Here is a 21,396-nt window from a genome sequence, read left to right as displayed (position 1 = left end):
GAGGGAACGGGAGAAACCATTTTCAACAGGCTACGGGTGGCCTCCGGAACACTCGAATCCGCACAGAACATCTGAGAAGATAAATGAACGTCCGTAAGACATGGAAATCTCGGCCAGAAAAACAAATTTTCTCGAAAAATAAACCTTCGGTTTCCCGGTCCTCTAGCCACCGGCGAACTGTTGCAGTGTGGTACGCTCCGTGACGGATGATGCGAAGCATTCTGGGAGTTGTAGTCCGCCTGCCGGGGCCCGGCCTTCTAAGGGCTTTGACGCCACTTCCGGGCCGACCTTGGCTTGCGCGAAATCGTCATTCCTGTCACCTCCAGGTGGTGAACCTGGTAAGTGATTCTGATTGTCAGTGACCCTCCTGTGCTTCCTCCTAGGACTTCAGCAACCCTTAGGAGAATGGCTCCAGTCTCCCTGGAGGAGCCGGTCCCGAGAGGCCAACGGTGGCAGTGCAAAATTTCTTCCCTTGGGTGTCGCAGCTGCCTAGCATCCTAGCACCCGGACTCCCGATCCTCAGGGTCAGTCATTGCATCGTGACAGTGAGACAGTTTTTGGCGTATTCGGGAGCGATGAAGAAAGAACTCTTGATTTTGGAAAGATAGGCGTAACTTCCTTCGAAGCGTCTACTCCCTTCGCTTACGTGCCACCACACTCTCCTTGCTTCAGCTCTGGTCTCCTAGCTCGGCCAACTCCTGTGTTCTGTACCGTAGATGCTTATCTTCTTCAGATATACTTGGCACCCTGAGCTTTTTCTCTTTTCTTTGGAACCCATCTCATAAATCTACTTAACTGCTTCCTCTTAAATAGATCGTTCAGGACTCAGCAGTTGTCGAGCTGACTCGTCATTTCCACCTCCCGCTCTCTCCACACTCTTCCGTCAGAATACACATCTTGGCAGATAACCCAACTCATCCATCTTGTGCCCACCAAACACTTGACTAATGTGTCCCATCTCAAGCCAATAGTCAAATCTTTTGCTTCTACTTCTGAGCGTCTATAATATCACCTTCTTACCCTTACCATCTGGAACTTTGTCGTCATCCACTTGGGTCCTATTCTTAATGGTCTTTTGCTTTGCCTTGATTTTAAGACAGTGTCTCACAAAACCCAGGCTGCCCTTGAACTGGCTATACAGCCGAGAATGACTTTGACATCCCTATCTTCCTGCCTTCACCTTCCACGTGTTGGGATTACAGCCATATACCACATCAGTCTTCATACATGTTGTTTTAAGCAGGCCTTCAGCAGGTGGTCACTCTGCCTGGAATGGGCACTTTGGCACACACACACACAACATGCACACACATACTACACCTCTTTCCTTTGGAAATTTTAAGGCTTCTTTCAATAGCTACTTGCCCTTCAGATTTCAGCATAAACATTACATCCCCAGAGAGGATCGTGATTCAGAAGCCTAAAGAGACTCTGGGGCTTTCACACATGGTTTCTTAAGGAATCTTTCTAACAACCCTGGAAAGCTGTATCTTTTTTTTCCCCCCTGCATTTACAGAAGAGAACAGACATAGGTGCTTTAGTCAAAGTCATACAGGAAGTGCCTGAGTTAAAATTTACTCTTCCTTGTCTTTTACAACTTCAGTTTAAGTTTTTTTATTCAAATAGTAGTAGTGTCTTTATCAAACATCTTACCGGGTCAGGCAGCAGTAGCACACCCGTTTAATCCCAGTACCGGGAGGCAGAGGCAGGTGAATCTCTCTGAGTTCCCGGTCAGCCTGGACTACATAGTGAGTTCCAGGACAGTCAGAGAGTCTCAGGGAAACCCTGTCTTTAAAACGCACACACAGAGAGACAAAAAACTTCTTACTGGTCGCTCACACAATATTTTCCAATCCTTTGTTTTGGTGTCTTATGATAAACAACAGTAGGATAAACGGACATTGTTATGTATTTGCTTAGAATGAACTCAATGAAGTGGAATTGGACATACGGTATGCTCTTTTAATAGGTTACAGTGGTTAAATTAATGCTATCACTTTTACAAAAAAAAAGTAACAAGAAATTTGCAAAATAAAAAAACAGTAATGGTACCTACCTCCTAGTGTTCTGAGGATCAAAGATAATATGCACCCAGTGACTGGTCATTTAGGGCAGGAGGTGTGAGTGCTTGCTCATTTGTTTCAGTACTGGGTGAACACAGAAGCTGTGTTAGTACCTTTGGGACTGCTGTAATAAGACACCATGCACATGACCAAGAGGTTAGTTGTGCTGTCGTTTCCAGAGATTGAATCTGTGATGGTGTTGGCAGAGGCATGGCCAAGCCTGTGGAGCAACAAATGAGAGCTCCCATCTGGATCCATACACACGAGGCAGAGAGCATCCTGGGAATGGTGGGAGGCTCTTGAAGCCCCAAAGCCATCTTCCATGACAGACCACCTCCAGCAACATCACACCTCTTAATCCTTCCCAAACAGTCCCACCCACTAGGGACCAGGTCTTCAGACATGAGCCTATGGGAGTCATTCCCGTTCAGAGCATCACAGGTTCTTATTGTGGAACGTAGTTCTTCAGCCCATTCAGGGCCTGTTCAAGAATCCTCAAGGTCACCCCCACCGCCACGGGGCACACACACACACAAACACTCATGGTACACGTCTTTTGTTTATCTTTTGCTGCCCAAACTCAACATGTGGATCCAAGTTGAGAACTGCTGGTCTGTTCCGCTTTGCAGATGCTTTTTTCTCTCTGTCAGTGGCAAGCATTGTCCGAGGCCATGTAAAGTCTGTCTAAAATGCTTTCTCTAGCTATGTGCTATTCATGTTGCTGGCAGTTAGGTTAGCTTCATTATATTCTAATCTCGGTGTAAGATCATGAGTGGACCTTTTAAGACGGTGAGTTCTACCAGTGTCTACTCTCGCCACCAGTGGTTACCCTGCTCTCATTGACTTAGTCACAATCTCATGTTAGACTCAGTGTTCTTGTCACATTCTTAAACTAGTTTTATGCCACTGATGTTTGCATATCATTGATAAATGCATCAAGACTATGATTAAAAGCTTTAATGCATTGTAATCACGATGAATGGAAGTAGGGAGGCTTTTACATATTCTTGTGCCTGGGCCAGCTGTATGCCAATTGATTCGGATGTCTGGGCATGCCTCCTGGATGTCCATACTCCTGGGTGTCAGAATTTTAAGCTCCCTGGGGGATTACAGTATGAAATTCGGGTTTGAAAAACACTTTTTAGAATTTGCAGGGGTTGTTGTATATTTTTCTGCCTAAGGAATTAACCCGTGAAATTAGTGCAGAATTTTAGTGTCGTACCCTAAACTGAAGTAGATTCTAGTTTATGTGAAGATGAGTTTGTTTCGCTTTACATGGGAATTATGGTTACATTTGTTCTAGGTGATCCCCCAAACCATGGATATACTCTTCAGAATAAGAGGAGGCTTTGATCTGGCTTTTCAGCTAGCCACCCCTAAAGGTACGTCTTCCCAAGTGTAAGGTATGCCTGCACTACGGGACGGTTTGCGAGCCAGGAAAGGGGCCTGGAGATTCAAACACACAGAGACAGAGACACGGGTCATTCCTGAATTCCCCCTTTATTGTGGTCCAGCTTTATTGCAGCTTATATAGGGATCCTTAACTGATAGCCACGCCCCAGTCAAACCCACCAGAAAACCACTCCCCTGCCATCAGGAACTCCTGAGGGTCTCGTGCTCAGAGCAGCTGCAAACACAGGAAAACAAGTTGTTTTGCTCGGAGCAGCTGCAAGCATGGGAAAACAAGTTGTTTACAGAAAATTCAGGATCTGGGGTCCACAGCTCCCAACACCAAAGCTTCTTTATTATCAAATTAATAGTGATCCATATTGAGGATAACATAAGAAAAATAAACTACACTCAAATTAAATGGAATTCAAATTTAGATTCTCTATTCTAATTCCCTGACCAGCCCACAGGGCACCTCTGAACCTTTAGGGTTGTCTTGAAGAAAATTTCAATCTCTCTCTCTCTCTCTCTCTCTCTCTCTCTCACACACACACACACACACACACACACACAAAGAGGTGAACTATCCCGAATGAACACAGTGTAGACAGAACCTGGAGCTGCACACTGCAGAGTTGTAATGTGCGTTACCCATGCCCTAGTACCCAAGTCTCTTAAATGCTGTAGTGTATTGCAATGTTAGAAGAAATTCGGAGGAGAAGCAAATCAGTGGGATTTTTATAAAGCAAATTCCAGGATGTCTTCTAGCTTCTGGCTGAGGCTAATGCTGAACACTGAGACAGACAGTGCCCAGGGAGGAGTATGGGAAATCACGGCCCAGACGCCATGCTTTTGAGATGCCGCTGGGACATCGTGTTCAGGTTTCCAGCGAGCACTTAGTTGACTCTGAAGCTCAGTAGAGAGTGGTCAGAACGGGGTGGAGAACGTGAGATTGGAAGGACACGGCTAACTCTCTGACAGTAAGTGAAATTATCCCTGACAATATGTCGGTGATCTTCGAGGACAGACATTCAGAAGATAAGGGACGAAAAGTGAAGGGGGCACGAAGAGTGGCTGCAAACAGGGGCAGAGCTTCCCTTTGAGGGTGTGAAAATTTTTATAATGATCGCTAGAATTGATTGTAAATTGTTATCGACACTCTAAAAGTCATCAGATGAAATTTATGGTCTCAGAATCCTAAAGGCAGAGAGGCCAGAATTCTGATAGTGATTGAAAAGTAGGGGGCGGTGTTTGAGAGTCACGTCCACTGTGTTCTACTTTTGCCTTTCATGTAGAAACGTTTGTCAAGAGCGCACTACGGCAGGTGTTGAACGACCTGACGACCAAGCTCTCTTCAGATGCCCTTGTATTCAGAATCCACAACAGCTCCGTCTATCTGTGGCCCAACAGCAACACTAACACGGCGGAGCTGACCGACACCGCGACCTGTAAGAACATAGTGCACCTCATTCCGTGAGTGTTTAAAGCGTCTCTGGAAATATTTTCATAGCATCATTTCCTACTTGTAAATGTATTCGTGTATTGAAATTTTAGATATGAGCAGGAAGAGGATACAAAACGAAAATTCCTAAAAAAGAAAGACAAAAAGTCATCAGACACGGTAAGCACATCTGTCTTCTCTACTGATTAAAAAAAAAAAAATTGAATTTGGAGCTAAGTGTGGTACAGGTGATAATTTAATCCTGCCCTCCTAGAATATTGAGGCCTAGGAATATTGAGTGTCTGTTTTACATGTATAAACATGTTTTCTTGTTGCAATGTGTAATTTTGGGAAAGTGTTACTTTATTTTGATCCTGCAAAACCAAAGCTGATTTGGGTAGGTTTACACATTGCTTAAAAGTAAATGAGAAGCTTAATACAGCGATAGATCATGCAGTGCCGGACAGTGTCGAAGGATTTCATTTTTGCATGTTGTCTGTCTGGTCTTCTGATTTTTAAACCAGCATTAGGGAGCCCACCACATGCACAGCTTCCAGGCGATCTTGGATTCTGTCAGGTTGACAGTCAGCACTACCATAGACATATATGGGCTGTACTTAGAACTAAAGATGGCCTCACTAACTAGTTCCTTCCTTGAGTAGATGGAAGGTGGGTGTTTTAGTTTGCTTTCTGTTTCTTTGATAAACCCCATGACCAAAAGCAACTTGGGCATGTGGGTGGGGTTATATGGTTGACAGGTCTCCATGACAGATTTTCCCTGAGGGAGGGCAGGGCTGCGGCAAACTTCTCGACCAGCGAGAAAGAACAACCACCACACAAGGATTCTTCTCAGATCATGCTTTACTGGAGTGCCCTTGGTTGAGGGGAGCAGGAAGCGAAGGGGCAGGAAACGAGAGAGAGAGAGAGAGAGAGAGAGAGACCGAGACCCAAGAGCACTAAAGCAGCTGCTTATATAGGGAATTGGCACACAGGTCACCCTGTAATTGGCTGCCACCATCAGCTGCCACCAGACTGCATCGGGATAGGCCCAAGGACCCTTATCCACCGCGCATGCGGGAAGCGGGGGGGGGGGGGGGGGGGGGGTGGGGGGGGGGGGTGGACACAGCTCCCAAAGGCAGAGCCAAATATGGAGTTTATTTCCAACAAGACAGGATGTCGGCACCATCTTGTAATGGTGATCCTGTCCAGCTCACTACACAGGCCAGGAACAGAAACAGGAATCAGAGGCAGGGAGGAAAGCCGCTAACTCTCCTGGCTCATGCTCAGTCAGTGTTCTGATACCTCCCAGAACCACCCAGTTTCTGTTATAGCTAATATCTCATGGAAGGCAGTGTGTTTGGTATCCTTTTGATATTTTCTTTTTGGTGTTCCCTACTTCGATGAATACATTAGTCCATATGTATCATGTACTTTTCCTGTTCCAGTTTGGGAATCAACCATTCTCCATGGAGCACGCACAGTCACATGCGCACACACACATTCATATGTATCTGTATAAGTTGGGTTTCTGCTTCTAGTTCTGCCTCAGCCTCACAACTTCTCCAGCTAATCCCAGTGAGAAGCCCGGCTCCTAGCCTCCTCTAATTCTGATAATTTTTTTCAATACACAGAAAGGAATTTCAGGATTGTCTTACATATAGTTCTTTGGTGTTGGCACTTTTTGTTTGATTGGCTTGTTGCTGTCTTGAGACAGGGTCTCACCATGTAACTCTGGCTGACTTGGAACCTTGATAAGTAGACCAGCCTGGCTTCAGACTCACAGAAATCCACCTGTTGAGCAATTTTATTTGAAGGTTTTCTGTTTTGCTTTTTTACAAAAGTGAGAAAGTGTGCAAAAGTGGAAAGAATAGTATTAGCCCAGTATGCCCTACACATGGCTCTGATATTTATAAACTTGTGGACAGTCTGACTCTATGCACTCTACATTCATCCAAATTATTTTGAAGCAGAAAGGGATTTCCTGAAGTTACTATGTGTAATGTAGTTTTATATGTCATTGTTTAAAACTCTATTTACCCTTTCTATGCAGAGTTTAATGTTCCACAAGTTGACTCTGAACTGTCTGTTTGTATAGCAGCAAATCGTAAACATAGATCTCATGCTGGAAATATCGACTTCTCTGGGAGCCGTGACCCCCATCATTGAAAGGGAAAATGAAGAACACCACTATATTAATATGAATTTGCCAATCGACGTGGTTGTGTCTGTTGCTCCAGAAGAAACATGGGGAAAGTAGGTATTTTATAGTAATCACGGCCACATATAAGTGAGGACCCTTCTATAAAATAATCAGAACTCAGTTCTTTTAAAGAGATGATGTAAGTCATATCCAGGGTGATGGGGCTGTTTTTACTGTGATATACTCCTTGCTTTCAGCCTAAAAGCCATTGAATAATTAAATATTTATTTAGAAGTAGAATGGCATGCTGAAATTTAGAAGGCTTCCCTTTTTATCCAGTCAGAGAAAATACAGCTACTTTGCATAATTTAGACTTTGCTTGAGCAACCTTGTCCAGTGAAGTTTGTGCTCTGTTCGGGGCACGTGCATCTTCATTTTAGCCACCATATCTTTCGTTAATTCAAATATCTTCCACAGAGCTCGCAAACGTCTAGTGGATGCCATTCATAGTCAACTAGTTGATGTGGAGAAATGCATTTTGAGATATATGAAAGGAACATCTATTGTAGTCCCGGAGCCACTGCACTTCCTGTTGCCAGGGGAAAAGAATCTCGTAACAGTTTTATATCCCTCAGGAATCCCTGATGGTCAGCTGCAGGCCTATAGGAAGGTAAAAGTGGATCCGTTATTATGAGAAGAAAGTCTCTTGTTCAGTTTTTGGTTAAGTATAATTTGTAGTAAATATAAATTATTTTATGGTTTAATTTAAAAGTGCAGAAATGTCATGGAATTTTTTGTGATAAGATTAGTGATAAAAGCTTGCCAGTTTAGCATAGCGTGGAACATTTTCATTTCAGTGCTCACTGTGGGTCATATAATTATGAAATTTCACCACTTTCCATAGTGAAAATAGAAGTGGGAAGGTGCGTATGTGCCGAGAGTAGGTGACATACGTTAAGAAATTCCTTTCCCTCTGTTCCCTCCAGATCTGTAAGAGTACAGTGCAGAAGGAATGGGGGAATCCATGTTAATTCTGACTATGATATGTGGTAATATTGCAACCACAGATAAGGTTATTTAAGTTTCATTAGAGAAGTTTCATAGAAAACTTGTCCAGCATATAAAGAAGTGAGGTTTATCAACAAAAGGACTGATTTTTAGCATATGTCTTTTGGACCTGTGGCCTTGCCTGACACTCACCAAATTATGTCCTAAATGAGGTTTTAAGTAGTGTAATGCTAGCCCTCTATAGTGCTCCAAAAGTTGGAGATAAATTGGTTTTCAGAGACAGTGCAAGCTGACCTGTTGAAACCACTGGGTACACCGGAGATCGGCCAGACTTTGACAATAAGTATTGTATGTTTTATGAGGTTGAGAAAATAGTGCATTATAAACATGGGTAAATGTTTCTCTTCATGCCTTCTGGTTGCCATCTAACTTCTACTCTGTAGTTAATAACTGCACTTCTTCTATGTCTAAACTATTATAAACATGATTCCCCAAAGTACTTTGATGCATCATTATGAATTATAGTTTCAGATGTACAAACTCTCCCAATCCCAGCAGGTTGTTTGCGTGTCTCTGTCTCCCCGGCTGGTGTCTGTTCACCAGCTGACCTTAATGAATTAAGTCATGTTTTTGAAAACTTATAGCTAACATATTTCCTGTTTTATAATTATTGAGCTTGAGTGTTTTAACTGAAAATCTAAAATTCTTTTCTCTGTTTATTGATTCTGGTTTTATTTAGGAGTTACATGACCTCTTCAATCTGCCTCATGACAGACCTTATTTCAAAAGGGCTAATGTGTATCACTTTCCAGATGAAGCATATAAAGATGGCTGCATTAGGAACCCACATGCTTATCTGACTCCACCTAACATAGAGGGTAGCGTGGTGAGTTCAACTAGTTTTTATGAGAGTTGATCCATTATTGTCATTCATTGTTTTGGGTTGGCTCTAAAGAGACGTTTTTAAGAATTGATTCCGATTGTGTGTCATTCCCTAAAAAATAATTCATCACTTGTCTCTTTTAAACCTGTGTTTAAGATCTCATTTAAGGAGCCAGGTGTGGTGCTACAGACCTTTAATCCCAGCGCACGGGAGGCAGAGGCAGGTGGATCTCTGAGTTCAAGAACAGCCAGGTCTACTGAGTGAGTTCCAGGACAGCCAGGGCTACACAGAGAAACCCTGTCTTGAAAAAACAAAAACAAAAGTCAGAAAACCTCCTTTAAGATAGCTGTAATTAGTGAGTGGAGTGGGGGCTTAGTATTAAGAGTGTTTGCTGTTCTCCCATAGGACATGAGTTCATTTCCAGCACCCACGTCAAGCGTTCCTTGGCTGTGGTCGCACCACTCACAGCTGACCCTCTTGTTCCTCTGTGATGTGTTAGTGCCTGCCTGGATAGACAGAAGAACCCTCCACTGCTGCATCTTAAGTCCTTAACATACACTTAAATTGGGGCCACTGTTGTTTGGGAGATTAGGACAGAGACATCTTTGGGAGCAGCTGTTTTTCTTCCTACCAAATGATCTGATTATACATTTTCAGTTTGTACTTTGTCAATATATTGCCTAATTGTCTTGTGAGTGCCCTGTCTTTCCCCCACAACTCCGAATTTTTAAAACTAAAATGCTTTTCCAGAAAAAAGTTCATTTTTAGCATTATGCTATAAGGAAGAATCTTGTGGCAGCAGACCCCATTTTAGTCATGAGTAACACACGTTGGCTGTAATCAATGGCAGGATTGCAGACCTGCAGAAGCATTGTTCCCGCGGCCCACTGTGCAGAGCCTGCTTTTGTTTCCTTGTGTGACCCTTTAGTTCTTCCTTCCTCCAGGCATCGTGTACTCAGGGCAGCATGTTTAGCAGCTGTGTGCCCTGCCCTCTGTGGGATGAGGGCCTAGAAATGAATACGGTTCAACATAGGCATTGGAGTCCACAGGCTGGTGTGCATAGGCAGACACTGATGATAAATCAGCCACATATGAAATAGCTATGATTACTTGGAAAATTTAATATACATGCATGCATACACACATGAAGTCAGGAGGAGTTGATAGCCACGACAGAGGGCAGGTGGTGAGAAAGTGGGCATGCTGTATTTAGTGGGCTGGCCATGGAAGGCTTCCGGCATTTTAACAGAGACCTAAGTGGGAAAGTATTCATGCTGTAAAACTAATTGGGAAAAGGATATTTTCAGCCAGGAAAATTGGCTTCATAATCAGGTAACCACTGGCATATTCAAAACTAAATTACATGAAGAAAGGGAAGTATAGGAGCTAACATTGTTACGCCAGAGCACATATCTTTGTAGCACGTTTCTAAGTAGGTCCATTGGAAAGGACTCTGGACTGTAAGAAAAAGTCAAAAGAATATAATATTATTTTATTATTGATTTTTATTGAGCTCTACATTTTTCTCTGCTCTGCTTCCTGCCCATTCAACCTTCTCTCAAGGTCCCCATGCTCCCAATTTGTTCAGGAGATCTTGTCTTTTTCTACTTCCCCTGTAGATTAGATCTATGTAAGTCCCTCTTAGAGTCCTCATTGTTGTCTAGGTCCTCTGGGATTGTGGTTTGTAGGCTGGTTTTCTTTGCTTTATGTTTAAAAACCACTTATGCGTGAGTACATATGAGAATTGTCTCTCTGGGTCTGGGTTACCTCACCCAATATAATGTTTTCTAGCTCCATCTATTTGCCTGCAAATTTCAAGATGTCATTATTTTTCTCTGCTGTGTAGTTCTCCATTGTGTAAATGTAACACATTTTCCTTATCCATTCTTTGGTCAAGGGGCATTTAGGTTGTTTCCAGGTTCTGGCTATGACAAACAAAGCTGCTATGAACATAGTTGAGGACATGTCCTTGTGGCACAATTGAGCATCCTTTGGATATATACCCAAAAGTGATATTACTGGATCTTGAGGAAGGTTGTTTCCTAATTTTCTGAGAAATCACCACAGTGCCATCCAAAGGGGCTGTACCAGTTTACACTCCCACCAGCAATGCAGAAGTGTTCCCTTTACCCTACAGCCTCTCCAGCATAAATTGTCATCAGTGTTTTTGATCTTGGCCATTCTTACAGGTGTAAGATGGAATCTCAGAGTTGTTTTGATTTGCATTTCTCTGATGACTAAGAATGATGAACATTTCCTTAAGTGTCTTTCAGCCATTTTAGATTCCTCTGATGAGAGTTCTCTGTTTAGGTCTTTACTCCATTTTTTTTATTGGATTATTTGTTCTATTGATGACCAATTTCTTGAGTTCTTTGTATGATGGAGGAAGGTCATTGGTTAAAAATAAAGAAACTGCTTGGCCCTGATAGGTAGAAAATTAGGTAGGCGGAGTAAACAGAACAGAATGCTGGGAGGAAGAGAAAGTGAGCTCAGACTCTATAGCTCCTCTCAGGGTCAGACATGATGAAGCAAGCCGCCAGGTCAGACATGCTGAATCTTTCCCGGTAAGCACACCCTGGGGTGCTACACACATTATTAGAAATGGGCTAGTCCAGGTGCGAGAGTTAGCCGAGGATAGGCTAGATATAATGGGCCAAGTAGTGTTTAAAAGAATACAGTTTGTGTGTTGTTACTTCGGGGCATAAGCTAGCCAAGTGGCCAGGAACTGGGGCGGCAGGAACACAGCCCGCAGCTCTTACAACATTTGTATACTTTGGAGATCAGACCTCTGTCTGATGTGGGGTTGGTGAAGATCTTTTCACATTCTGTTTTGTCTTGTTGACCAAGTCCTTTGCTTTACAGAAGCTTTTCAGTTTCAGGAGGTCCCATTTACTAATTGTTTCTCTCAGTGTCTGTGCTGCTGCAGTTCTATTTAGGAAGTGGTCTCCTGTGCCTATACATTCAAGTGTACTTCCCACTTTCTCTTCTACGAGGTTCAGTATGGCTGGCTTTATGTTGAGGTCTTTGATCCATTTGGACTTGAGATTTGTGCATGGTGATAGATATGGGTCTATTTTCATTCTTCTACATGTTGATAGCCAGTTATGCCAGCACCATTTGTTAAATATGCTTTCTTTTTTCCGTTTGATATTTTTTGCTTGTTTGTCAAAAATCAGGTGTTCAAAGGTATGTGGATTAATATCCGGGTCTTCAATTTGGTTCCATTGGTCCCTCTGTCTGTTTTTATGCCAGTTACCAGGCTGTTTTCATTACTGTAGCTTTGTAGTAGAGTTTGAAGTCACGGATTGTGATGCCTCCAGAAGTTCCTTTATTGTACAGGATTGTTTTGGCTATCCTGGGTTTTATGCTTTTCCATATGAAGTTGAGTACCGTGCTTTCAAGGTCTGTGAAGAATTTTGCTGGGACTTTGATGGGCATTGCATTGAATCTGTAGGTTGCTTTTGGTAAGATTGCCATTTTTCTATGTTAAGTCTACCTACCTAAGATCATGGGAGATCTTTCCACTTTCTGGTGTCTTCTTCAGTTTCTTTCTTCAAAGATTTAGATTTCTTGTCATTCAAGTCTTCCACTTGTTTGGTTAGAGTTACTCTGAGATATTTTATGCTATTTGTGGCTATTGTGAAAGGTGATGTTTCTCTGATTTCTTTATCAGCCCATTTATCATCTGTGTACAGGAGGGCTACTGATTTTTTTTTTTGAGTTAATCTTGTATTCTGCTACATTACTGAAAGTGTTTATGAGTAGTAGAAGTTCCTTGGTAGAATTTTTGGGGTCGCTTATATAAACTATCATATCGTCAGCAAATAGTGAGAGCTGACTTCTTCTTTTCTGATTTGTATCCCCTTAATCTCCTTTTGTTGTCTTACTGCTCTACTAGGACCTCAAAACCTATATTGAATAGATATGGAGAGAGTGGACAACCTTATCTTGTTCCTGATTTCAGTGGAATTGCTCCATTTAGTTTGATGTTGGCTGTTGGCTTACTGTATTTTGCCTTTATTATGTTTAGGTATGTTCCTTGTATTCCTGCTCTCTCCAAGACCTTTATCATGAAGAGGTGTTGTATTTTGTTGAAAGCTTTTTCAGCATCTAATGAGATAATCATGTGATTTTTATTTTTCAGTTTGTTTATATGGTGGATTACATTGACAGATTTTTGTATATTGAACTATCTCTGCATCTCTGGAATGAAGGCAACTTGATCACGATGGATGATGGTTCTAATGTGTTCTTGGATTTGATTTGCCAGTATTTTATTTAGTATTTTTGCATCAATGTTCATGAATAAGATTGGTCTGTAATTCTCTTTCTTAGTAATGTCTTTATATGGTTTGGGCATCAGGGTAATTGTAGCCTCATAAAAAGAGTTTGGCAATGTTCTTTCTGTTTCTGTTGTGTGGAACAATTTGAGGAGTATTTGTCTTTGAAAGTCTTGTAGAATTCTGAGCTGAAGCCATCGGGTCCTGGGCTTTTTTTGGTTGGGAGACTTGTTTCTATTTCTTCAGCAGTTATAGGTCTGTTTAATTTGCTTATCTGGTCTTGATTTCATTTTGGTAACTGATATTTGTCCAGACGTTGTCCATTTCCTTTACGTTTTCCAATTCTGCGCAGTACAGGTTTTTGAAATATGACCTGATGATTCTCTGTATTTCCTTCGTGTCTGTTGTTATGTCCCCCTTTTCATTCCTGATTTTATTAATTTGGATATTCTCTCTCTGCCTTTTGGTTAGTTTGAATAAAGGTTTGTCTATTTTGTTGATTTTTTTCGAAGAACCAACTAAAAGAATATAACAATAAGCCATTGTTCTGTGAAGACATTTTATAAGGGTCTAGAGCAGCGTTCTCAGCCTTCCTGTACTGCCCCTCTTTAATACAATTCCTCATGTTGTAGTGCCCCTCAACCATAAAATTAGTTTCGTTTCTGCTTAACTGTAATTTTGCTACTGCTATGAATTGTAGTATAAATGTGTTTTCTGATGGTCTTAGAGGAACTTTGTGAAAGAGATTGCAACCCAGAAGTTGAGAACCATTGTCTAAAGTAAAAGTCTAGCTCTATAACAGTAAATATTACTCTGTCATTTCTACAAAATATGTACTCTGTCTTTAATATTTTACTACATTTCTTTTTGATAGATTTCTGTGGTCCAGGGCATCTACGCTTATCATCATTATATGCAGGATCGGATAGATGACAATGGCTGGGGTTGTGCTTATCGATCCCTACAGACAATCTGCTCATGGTTCAGACACCAGGGATATACAGAGAGGTCCATTCCAACACACAGAGAAATTCAGCAGGTACAGAACTTGCCATTTTAAATTAAAAACAATTTGTTTTCCATTAGCTTTTAATATGACATTATAATTATTACTACTCCATGGCATAGATTTATTTTTATTTTGAAAAAAAAGTATTACCTTACTGGTAATCAATTAAAATACTCTTAATATAATTTTAATAGATACCTTGCATATGGATTTTTTAATCTTTTGTGTTTTTAATACATAAAGGCTCTTGTTGATGCTGGTGACAAGCCAGCGACATTTGTGGGATCTCGGCAATGGATTGGATCTATTGAAGTACAGCTGGTACTAAACCAACTGATTGGTGTGACTTCAAAAATACTGTTTGTTAGGTAAGGATACTTCATAAGCCAGGTATGTCATTTCTAAAGTGATAGCTTATCATTTTTGTTAAAATAATAGACAAATGACATTTTCTCCTTATTTATTTCCAATCATTGCTCTTCCTCATTATCTCATTGCTTTATAAATCTCACTTTTTAGAACAAGCTGTGATATATACATGTATTTTCTAGACTTAATTTTAGTCTATACAAGGAAAACTTATAAATATCTTTGGGTAAAGTTCCTGATATAAAATGTAGTTTTCTAATGTTTAAATCTCCAAAAAGTCTTATAAGGAGAAAACCACTGTTGATCACTGACTATTGTGGTTTTCTTTTGTTCCTTTTCTTGTTAAACATGTTAATAAACCAACAAATACACAATAATATATTCACTTACAATTTTTATAATTCTAATAAATAAGAGAAAATATAAATTAGCACATATCAGTTTCTCTGACCATAAATTGCATTTTTTTTTGGGGGGGGGGGGTTCAAGACAGGGTTTCTCCATAGCTTTTTTGGTTCCTTTCCTGGAACTAGCTCTTGTAGACCAGGCTGGCCTCAAACTCACAGAGATCCGCCTGCATTTTTATTAAACATCTATGAAGTTTTTAATTTCATCTCCATAAATGTAATACTCTGATTTCTCACATATGGTATAAAATATTTACTAAATAAATAAGATATAATGTTATTGCAGTCAGCACTCTAAATCCCCTGAGAGACAAGAGTTTCTTGGCTCAGGGAGGGAGTGCTCTTGAGTTTGAGACTCCACAGGCTATGACAGATATCCCCCAGAGGCCGAGAGACAGAGGCCTGAGGAACCACACTTGTACAGCCTTGAGCAGGGACACCATGGTTGTCACCTAGAGTAAACACATGGCCCAATGTATTAGGTGGTTTGGGGGCCATTTCTATCACCCCAGAAGAGGATTCTGACTATGCCTAGCATAATAACCAGCTATTCTAGGCAAAGCAGTTACTGGGGATCCCACCCCACCCAACTCCTAGGCACAACATAAGAAAGCTGGGAATGACTTTTCTTCTAGTTTGTTAAATAAAAAGTTAAATACTTAAAGACTTTTTCCATGGGCTTACGTTTTAAACAGTCTTGTATTGATAACTACAGTAGCAGTATTTATCGTCCAAGTACTTAAAGTACATTTAATCTCACAGTTGGAACTGTGAAAATCAGTAAGAAATAACGGCAGTTAAAGTAGTAAAGAACTATTTTAAAAAATTAAAGTGTGGGCTGATGAGGTGAAAGACACTTGCCACCAAGCCTGGCTACCTGAGTTTAACTCATGGGACTTCATATGTGTGCCATAGTGCAGGTGTACACATGCACACTCAAAGTAAACACTTTAAGAAATTACAGAAGGGTTCGAAACACTAAAATATTTGTGTGTTTCCTGCCCGGCCGAGAGTTACCAGGTTTACGCCGCCTGGTTCACTAGCAGAAGTAATGGGTCTACTGATGACTGAGCTCACCATTTCTTCCTCTTTCTTTACTTTCTAAGGATGTGAAGTTTGCTTTGGCCTTTTCATCTGATCTTTCAGTATGCAGTACAATACTCTGATGATGGTGGGCTGTAGCAACAAGTTAGCTTCCGGTTCCCTTCTCGTTAAGGGAAACAAGTGGGTGTGTTGCTAAGCTCCGCTGTTTGATGTTAGAGATACTAAATAAATCTTTACTCACAGTATTTTCAACTTGGAGTGCTGAGGAGTATATGTACTCTTCCTTCTTCTGTCTTTCTCATCTCAAAAATGAGAGGGACCTAGTCTGTCCAAACACTCCATGATACGGTGCACTTGCAAACACTTTGAAGTTCTCGCAGAAGAATATATTAGCCAGAGAATCCCCTCTGTCTTACACATAGGCTGGTGTCACTGGTCCTAGTTTAAAGACAGAAAGGATATATAGACTGTGAATGACAAGCTGGCCAGCTCCAGTCTCATGCTGAAAATCCAAAGCCTTTATGCAGCTCCAGAAGCAGAAAGATGGAGTCTTTCTGTTTCTTCCCTAGTTAGTATCCTGAACATTTTAGGACATTTAGGAACAGTCTCTAAGTTGCATCTGAATCAGGTCCCTGCCACTTGATTTTTTTTTCAGATTCACAGACAAAAATATTGAAAGCATTGCCTTTCTTACTAATTACTTGACTGAATGCTGAAAATAGTTATCTGATAGACGATTTCTTTCTATTTAGTCAAGGATCAGAAATGGCCTCTCAAGGACGAGAACTGGCCAACCATTTCCAGAATGTGGGCACTCCAGTAATGATTGGTAAGTTGTTTTGGACGTGTTGGGTTCTTTTGGCAGAGTGGAGAATAAGTAAATCTTATTTGTGTAATGTTTTAGTGTTACATAAATACTAGTCATTTTAAATTGGGTCTGGAGCGATGGCTTACGGGTTGAAAGCTCTGGTGGCTTTTCCAGTGCTTTTAACTGAGTTCAGTTCCCATGCAGTGGCTCACAATCACCAGTGGCTCCAGTTCCAGGGACCCCATGTCTCTTCAGTGCTTCCCATGGTGTGCAGACATAGATGCAAACAAAACAGCTGCCTACATAGAACAAATGCATAAACATTTTAGAGTCAACTTAGACACACTACTCTTAGCATTTTAATTTCCAAAGCATAGAGAAGTTGCAGAAAAGATTTAGTAACGAAGAATAAGTGCTAAAAAGAAAATGATAACTGTTTGAACATTTAAAGAGCCAAGAGTAGTATTGTTAAAAAGGTTAAGCCACTTGGCCAAGCGTCCTGAGTCATGATTCTGTCACTAGCTTGGCTGATTCTGTGTCACAACAGACTGCTTACCTTCACTGGGTTTCCTTGTAAAATAAGATTTGACTAAATGAGCTAAAGAGACATGACTCTCTGAAACAGAAGATGAACGTGTAAGGTAGGCGATGTCAGAAGAGTAGCACAAGAGCTTAATGGGTGGATGGGCTGGAGATGCTCAGCAGACGCAAGAGCATCTGCCGGGAGAGGCACCTCAGTGATCATTACTTCACTGGCAGGAGCTGGCCCCTTGGTGGCCCTTTCTCAGTTGATCTTAGGGAATTTTATTAATATAGCAGTAGAATATAAACTTTGTATGATTATAGATATGATCAAAGTATTTCTTACATATTTCCAAATGTAACACAGTAGCTATTAAATATGTAATCTTGTCCTTTCAAGTATATTTGCCATCATGGTATTTTACAATATTGGGAAGACTGTTCAAATGCTGTATTACTTAAGTTAATTAATAGGCAAAACAATTAGTTTTAAATTTGAACTGAATAAGCAGTTGAAATTAATGTGTGCTCTATTATATATTTTTTTTTCTTTTTTTTTCCCTAGGAGGAGGAGTATTGGCTCACACAATACTAGGAGTCGCATGGAATGAAACTACAGGGCAGATAAAGTTTCTAATTCTAGACCCACATTATACAGGTGCTGAAGATCTGCAAATTATCTTGGAAAAGGTAAATGCCTGTATCATGTAAATATAAGACCCTGGCCATTAGCAAAGAGAAGCCTAGGGCAGCTGCCCTCACAGCAGTGTTTGTAAGTCTGTTGTGTAACTGTATTCTGTGTAGGAAAGACAACAGGAGTCACAAAAGGCACAACATTCATAAAAGCTTTGCTGTTTACTAAACTTCATAATAGAACATGACCTATTTCCCTTGCAGATTTGTAGCACGTATAGTTGTACTGTCTCACCAGTGTCTTAAAACAAGAGCAGAATAAACTTAAAATCAGGACTGGGGAGAAGGCAGAGCGGTTAGGGGCGCTTGCCCTTCTTACAGAGGAGCGAGTTCAGTTTCCAGCACACACTTTATGTGGCTTACCACCACATGTAACTCCAGCTGCAGGGTATCAACACCCTGAGTACAGATACACACATACCCGTAATAATTTTACAATCAGTGAATCAATAGCTAAGAAAATGCCGGTCATTATGGAGATGTGATTACTTCTCACTATGTACTTATAGATCAGTCTATAAAGATTGGAAGTTGAGGCAAATGTAGAAGTATTTGTTGACATAATATTGACTACATGGGGCATAAATCTAAATTGATTTACAGGCAGTAATTCTCATATGAAAGGCTGGGGAGATGATTCTGCAGATAAATAACAACAACAACAACAACAAAAACGCTTCCTGCCCACCTGACAACATGAGTTTGTTCCCTAGATCCCACATGGTAGACAAGAACCAACTCCTGCAAATTGCTCTCTGACCTCCACAAACACAAAATAAATAAGTTTGTTTGTTTTTAGATAATAGCAACATTGTCCTATTCAGTAGCAAAATATTGATTCTTCTGGCATTTCTGATACCCAGTCAGTGTCAGCCGTAGTCCTAAGCATGTCTAAGGATCCCTCAGTCTCCTGGAGAAGGACAGAGGGCTGTCCAGAAGGATTCTCAGACAAGAAGTATGCAGATCTAGGTTTAGAAGGACTCCTTAGATGGAAGGAAGGGAAGCATAGACTGTTCCCCCAAACTGAATGAGCTTCCTGTGCTTTAGCCCAGTAAGGAGGGGCAGTGGTGGGGCAGACAGAAAAGGGTTTAGATTTTATCTTAAGAGCAGGTAGAAACCGTCATTGTTTTAATCAGGGGCGTGTTACGGGTGATAAATGTGCTTCTTTCTGGCTGATTAATGGGCTTTGTCTCTGATGGAATGATTTATCCTGAAGCCATTGGATAAAGGGAGTCGTCATCCCTGATTACTTTCTGTGAGAACTGTGCCAGTTACATTTTTGTAGAATGACTTAACAGCAGAAAGCCCTTTAACCCTCTGATGCATACGACACACAGAAGCCAGGGCACAGCACCAGTGAACTCTGACTTCCTGGACTCCAGCAGACGATGGAGCAGTAAAGTTCACCGTCCTGGCCGAGTTCGGTTTCTGTTGAGTATAAAAACAAAAGCACCTTGGGAGGAAAGAGTTTGTCTGGCTTACACTTCCTGATCACAAGCTGTCATCGAGGGCTGCAGGCAGCAGAGGCAAAATCTAAAACAGACTGAGGAGGACCTGTCTGCTGGCTTCCTTTCCATGGCTTGCTCGCCTTGCTATCTTACACTCCTCGGGGCCACTTACCTAATGCCTGGAACTACCCACAGGAGGCTAGGCCCTCCTCTTCCAACTAGCAATCAAGAAATGCCCACTCGTGCCCACAGGCCAACTGACAGGCAGTTCCTCTGCACATGGTCCCTCTTCCCAGGTGTGTCAAGTTGACACCAAAATTAGCCATCCCACCTCCTCCGAGCTCCCCTGTATGCCTTCCCAGGCTGGGTGTCTGGAAGTACGTAGACATGTCTTTTTGGTTACCAGGTCTGTCTGTGTGAGAATACTCAAATGCCCAAAAGCAGAGAGTGTACAGTGTTTTAATTTTCTACTTTGACCTTGCTTAAATTTTTACAATTAACAAAGAAAAGAGCCTGTTCAGTGAGTTCCCCCTCTCCATACTGAAAAAGAGCTAATACACTCTAGTCTAGGGACTCCAAGTCCATGCCCAGCACCAGCAGCCTCGGAGCTTGGGGAGTGACTCGGCTCTCAGCGTCTCAGCGTAAGCATTCCGCATTGACCTCGATGTGATACAGGCATTCATCAGCTTCCTTTAATAAAATCAGTCTGGCCATGTGGCACACACCTGAAATCCCAGCATGGGGGTAGGAGGTGTACTGCTGGCCCAAGGTCAGGCTAAACTGAGTAAGTTCCAAGCCATCTTGGGCTACAGTTTAAGACTCTTGTCTCAAAGAGAAAGTAGAAAAATGAGTGACCCTAGAAGAAATATGATAAAACTTTCATATTTATAATAAACCACAAAAATACTCTTTGCTAGAGAAAAGGATTAAACTTGAAGACTAGAAGCAAACAGTCTATGAAGATGAAAAACAGAACTCATGGGACTGGCTTGGGTCTCTCCATTTCGTTGTATCTGTGTCACTGGATGGCACATATGTACATCACATATGTAGTCTTGTATGGACTACTACATAAGTTTGCCAGTAAAGCCGGTGCAGCTACTGATTGCCTTTATCTTAGAACTAATGGAGTATAATGTCTGGACTAACAATTGCTATAAGGAAGTGATTTTTTTTTTATGACTTCTAAAGTATTATAGATTTTTTTGCTTTGTTCTTTTTAAAAATCTGTGTAGAAAGGATGTCTGGTTTACTTTCTATTGCTGTGATAAGCACTATAAACAAAGCAGCTTGTAGAGGAAAGGGTTTACTTCATCCTACAGTGCAGAAGTCGGGACAAGAACTGAAGACTGCAGAGGAACACCACTTACTGGCTTGCTCAGCTTGATTTTTATGTGAGCCAGGACGCCCTGCCCAGGTCTGGCCCTGCCCACAGAGTACTAGGCCCTCCCACGTCAGTCATCAGTAAAGACAATTTCCCACTGGCAAATTTGAGAAAGAGGCATTTTTCCAATTGAAGTTCCTCTTCCCAGGTGATGGTAGCTTGTATCAAGTTGACAAAAGTTACTTTGCTCCACTTAGAAAGTCCTTGAATTAGGCCTGTGTCTGAGTCTCATGCTAGGGTCCTGCTGACAGAGCTTCATGGTAGAGTTTCCTGCAGATTCCATCGTAGACTCTTGGGCTATAAAAGGTTTTCTTTCCTTTCGTCCAAATCTAGGGCTGGTGTGGATGGAAGAGCCCAGACTTCTGGAACAAGGATGCATACTATAACTTATGCCTTCCTCAACGACCAAATGTTGTTTAAATGCTACTTAATTATCTTGGAGTCAAGATTATAGATATGAAAGAGCTGTTGTATGTTAATAAAAGCAAGCATAATTTTAAATTAAATC

At 41.4% G+C, this 21,396-nt stretch overlaps 1 protein-coding gene across 3 annotated transcripts; it reads left to right on the top strand.

Annotated features, from left to right (window-relative positions):
* Nucleotides 1-192: 192 nt before the first annotated feature.
* Ufsp2 (UFM1 specific peptidase 2) lies at nt 193-21,389 on the top strand. 3 transcript variants are annotated; one of them, XM_041632548.1, is made up of 12 exons: nt 193-338; nt 3,367-3,445; nt 4,748-4,925; nt 5,007-5,073; nt 6,992-7,146; nt 7,511-7,703; nt 8,781-8,927; nt 14,079-14,243; nt 14,457-14,581; nt 16,786-16,862; nt 17,929-18,053; nt 21,222-21,389. In XM_041632548.1, the coding sequence occupies exons 1-12, from the start codon at nt 207-209 to the stop codon at nt 21,306-21,308; spliced, it is 1,530 nt and encodes a 509-aa protein (XP_041488482.1). In that variant the 5' UTR covers nt 193-206; the 3' UTR covers nt 21,309-21,389. The 3 variants fall into 3 exon arrangements, with proteins under 3 accessions (XP_041488482.1, XP_041488481.1, XP_041488483.1); XM_041632547.1 differs by having other exon boundaries at nt 194-338; nt 6,989-7,146; XM_041632549.1 differs by lacking the exon at nt 193-338 and adding an exon at nt 363-524 and having other exon boundaries at nt 6,989-7,146.
* Nucleotides 21,390-21,396: the final 7 nt, after the last annotated feature.

Source organism: Microtus oregoni, unplaced genomic scaffold (genome assembly GCF_018167655.1).
Source record: "Microtus oregoni isolate MIOR12 unplaced genomic scaffold, Mior012 000041F_ref0000270, whole genome shotgun sequence".
Lineage (NCBI taxonomy): Eukaryota > Metazoa > Chordata > Mammalia > Rodentia > Cricetidae > Microtus > Microtus oregoni.
The sequence above is the reverse complement of the archived record's forward strand: the minus strand, read 5'-3'. Positions and strand labels throughout refer to the sequence as shown.

Bases quoted from the DNA above. Each gene is read 5' to 3' on its own strand.
- Ufsp2 (XM_041632547.1), top strand. From the start codon at position 207: ATGATGCGAAGCATTCTGGGAGTTGTAGTCCGCCTGCCGGGGCCCGGC. The intron at 3,446-4,747 runs GTACGTCTTCCC...CCTTTCATGTAG, and splicing joins TCAGCTAGCCACCCCTAAAG to AAACGTTTGTCAAGAGCGCA. The intron at 8,928-14,078 runs GTGAGTTCAACT...TCTTTTTGATAG, and splicing joins CTAACATAGAGGGTAGCGTG to ATTTCTGTGGTCCAGGGCAT.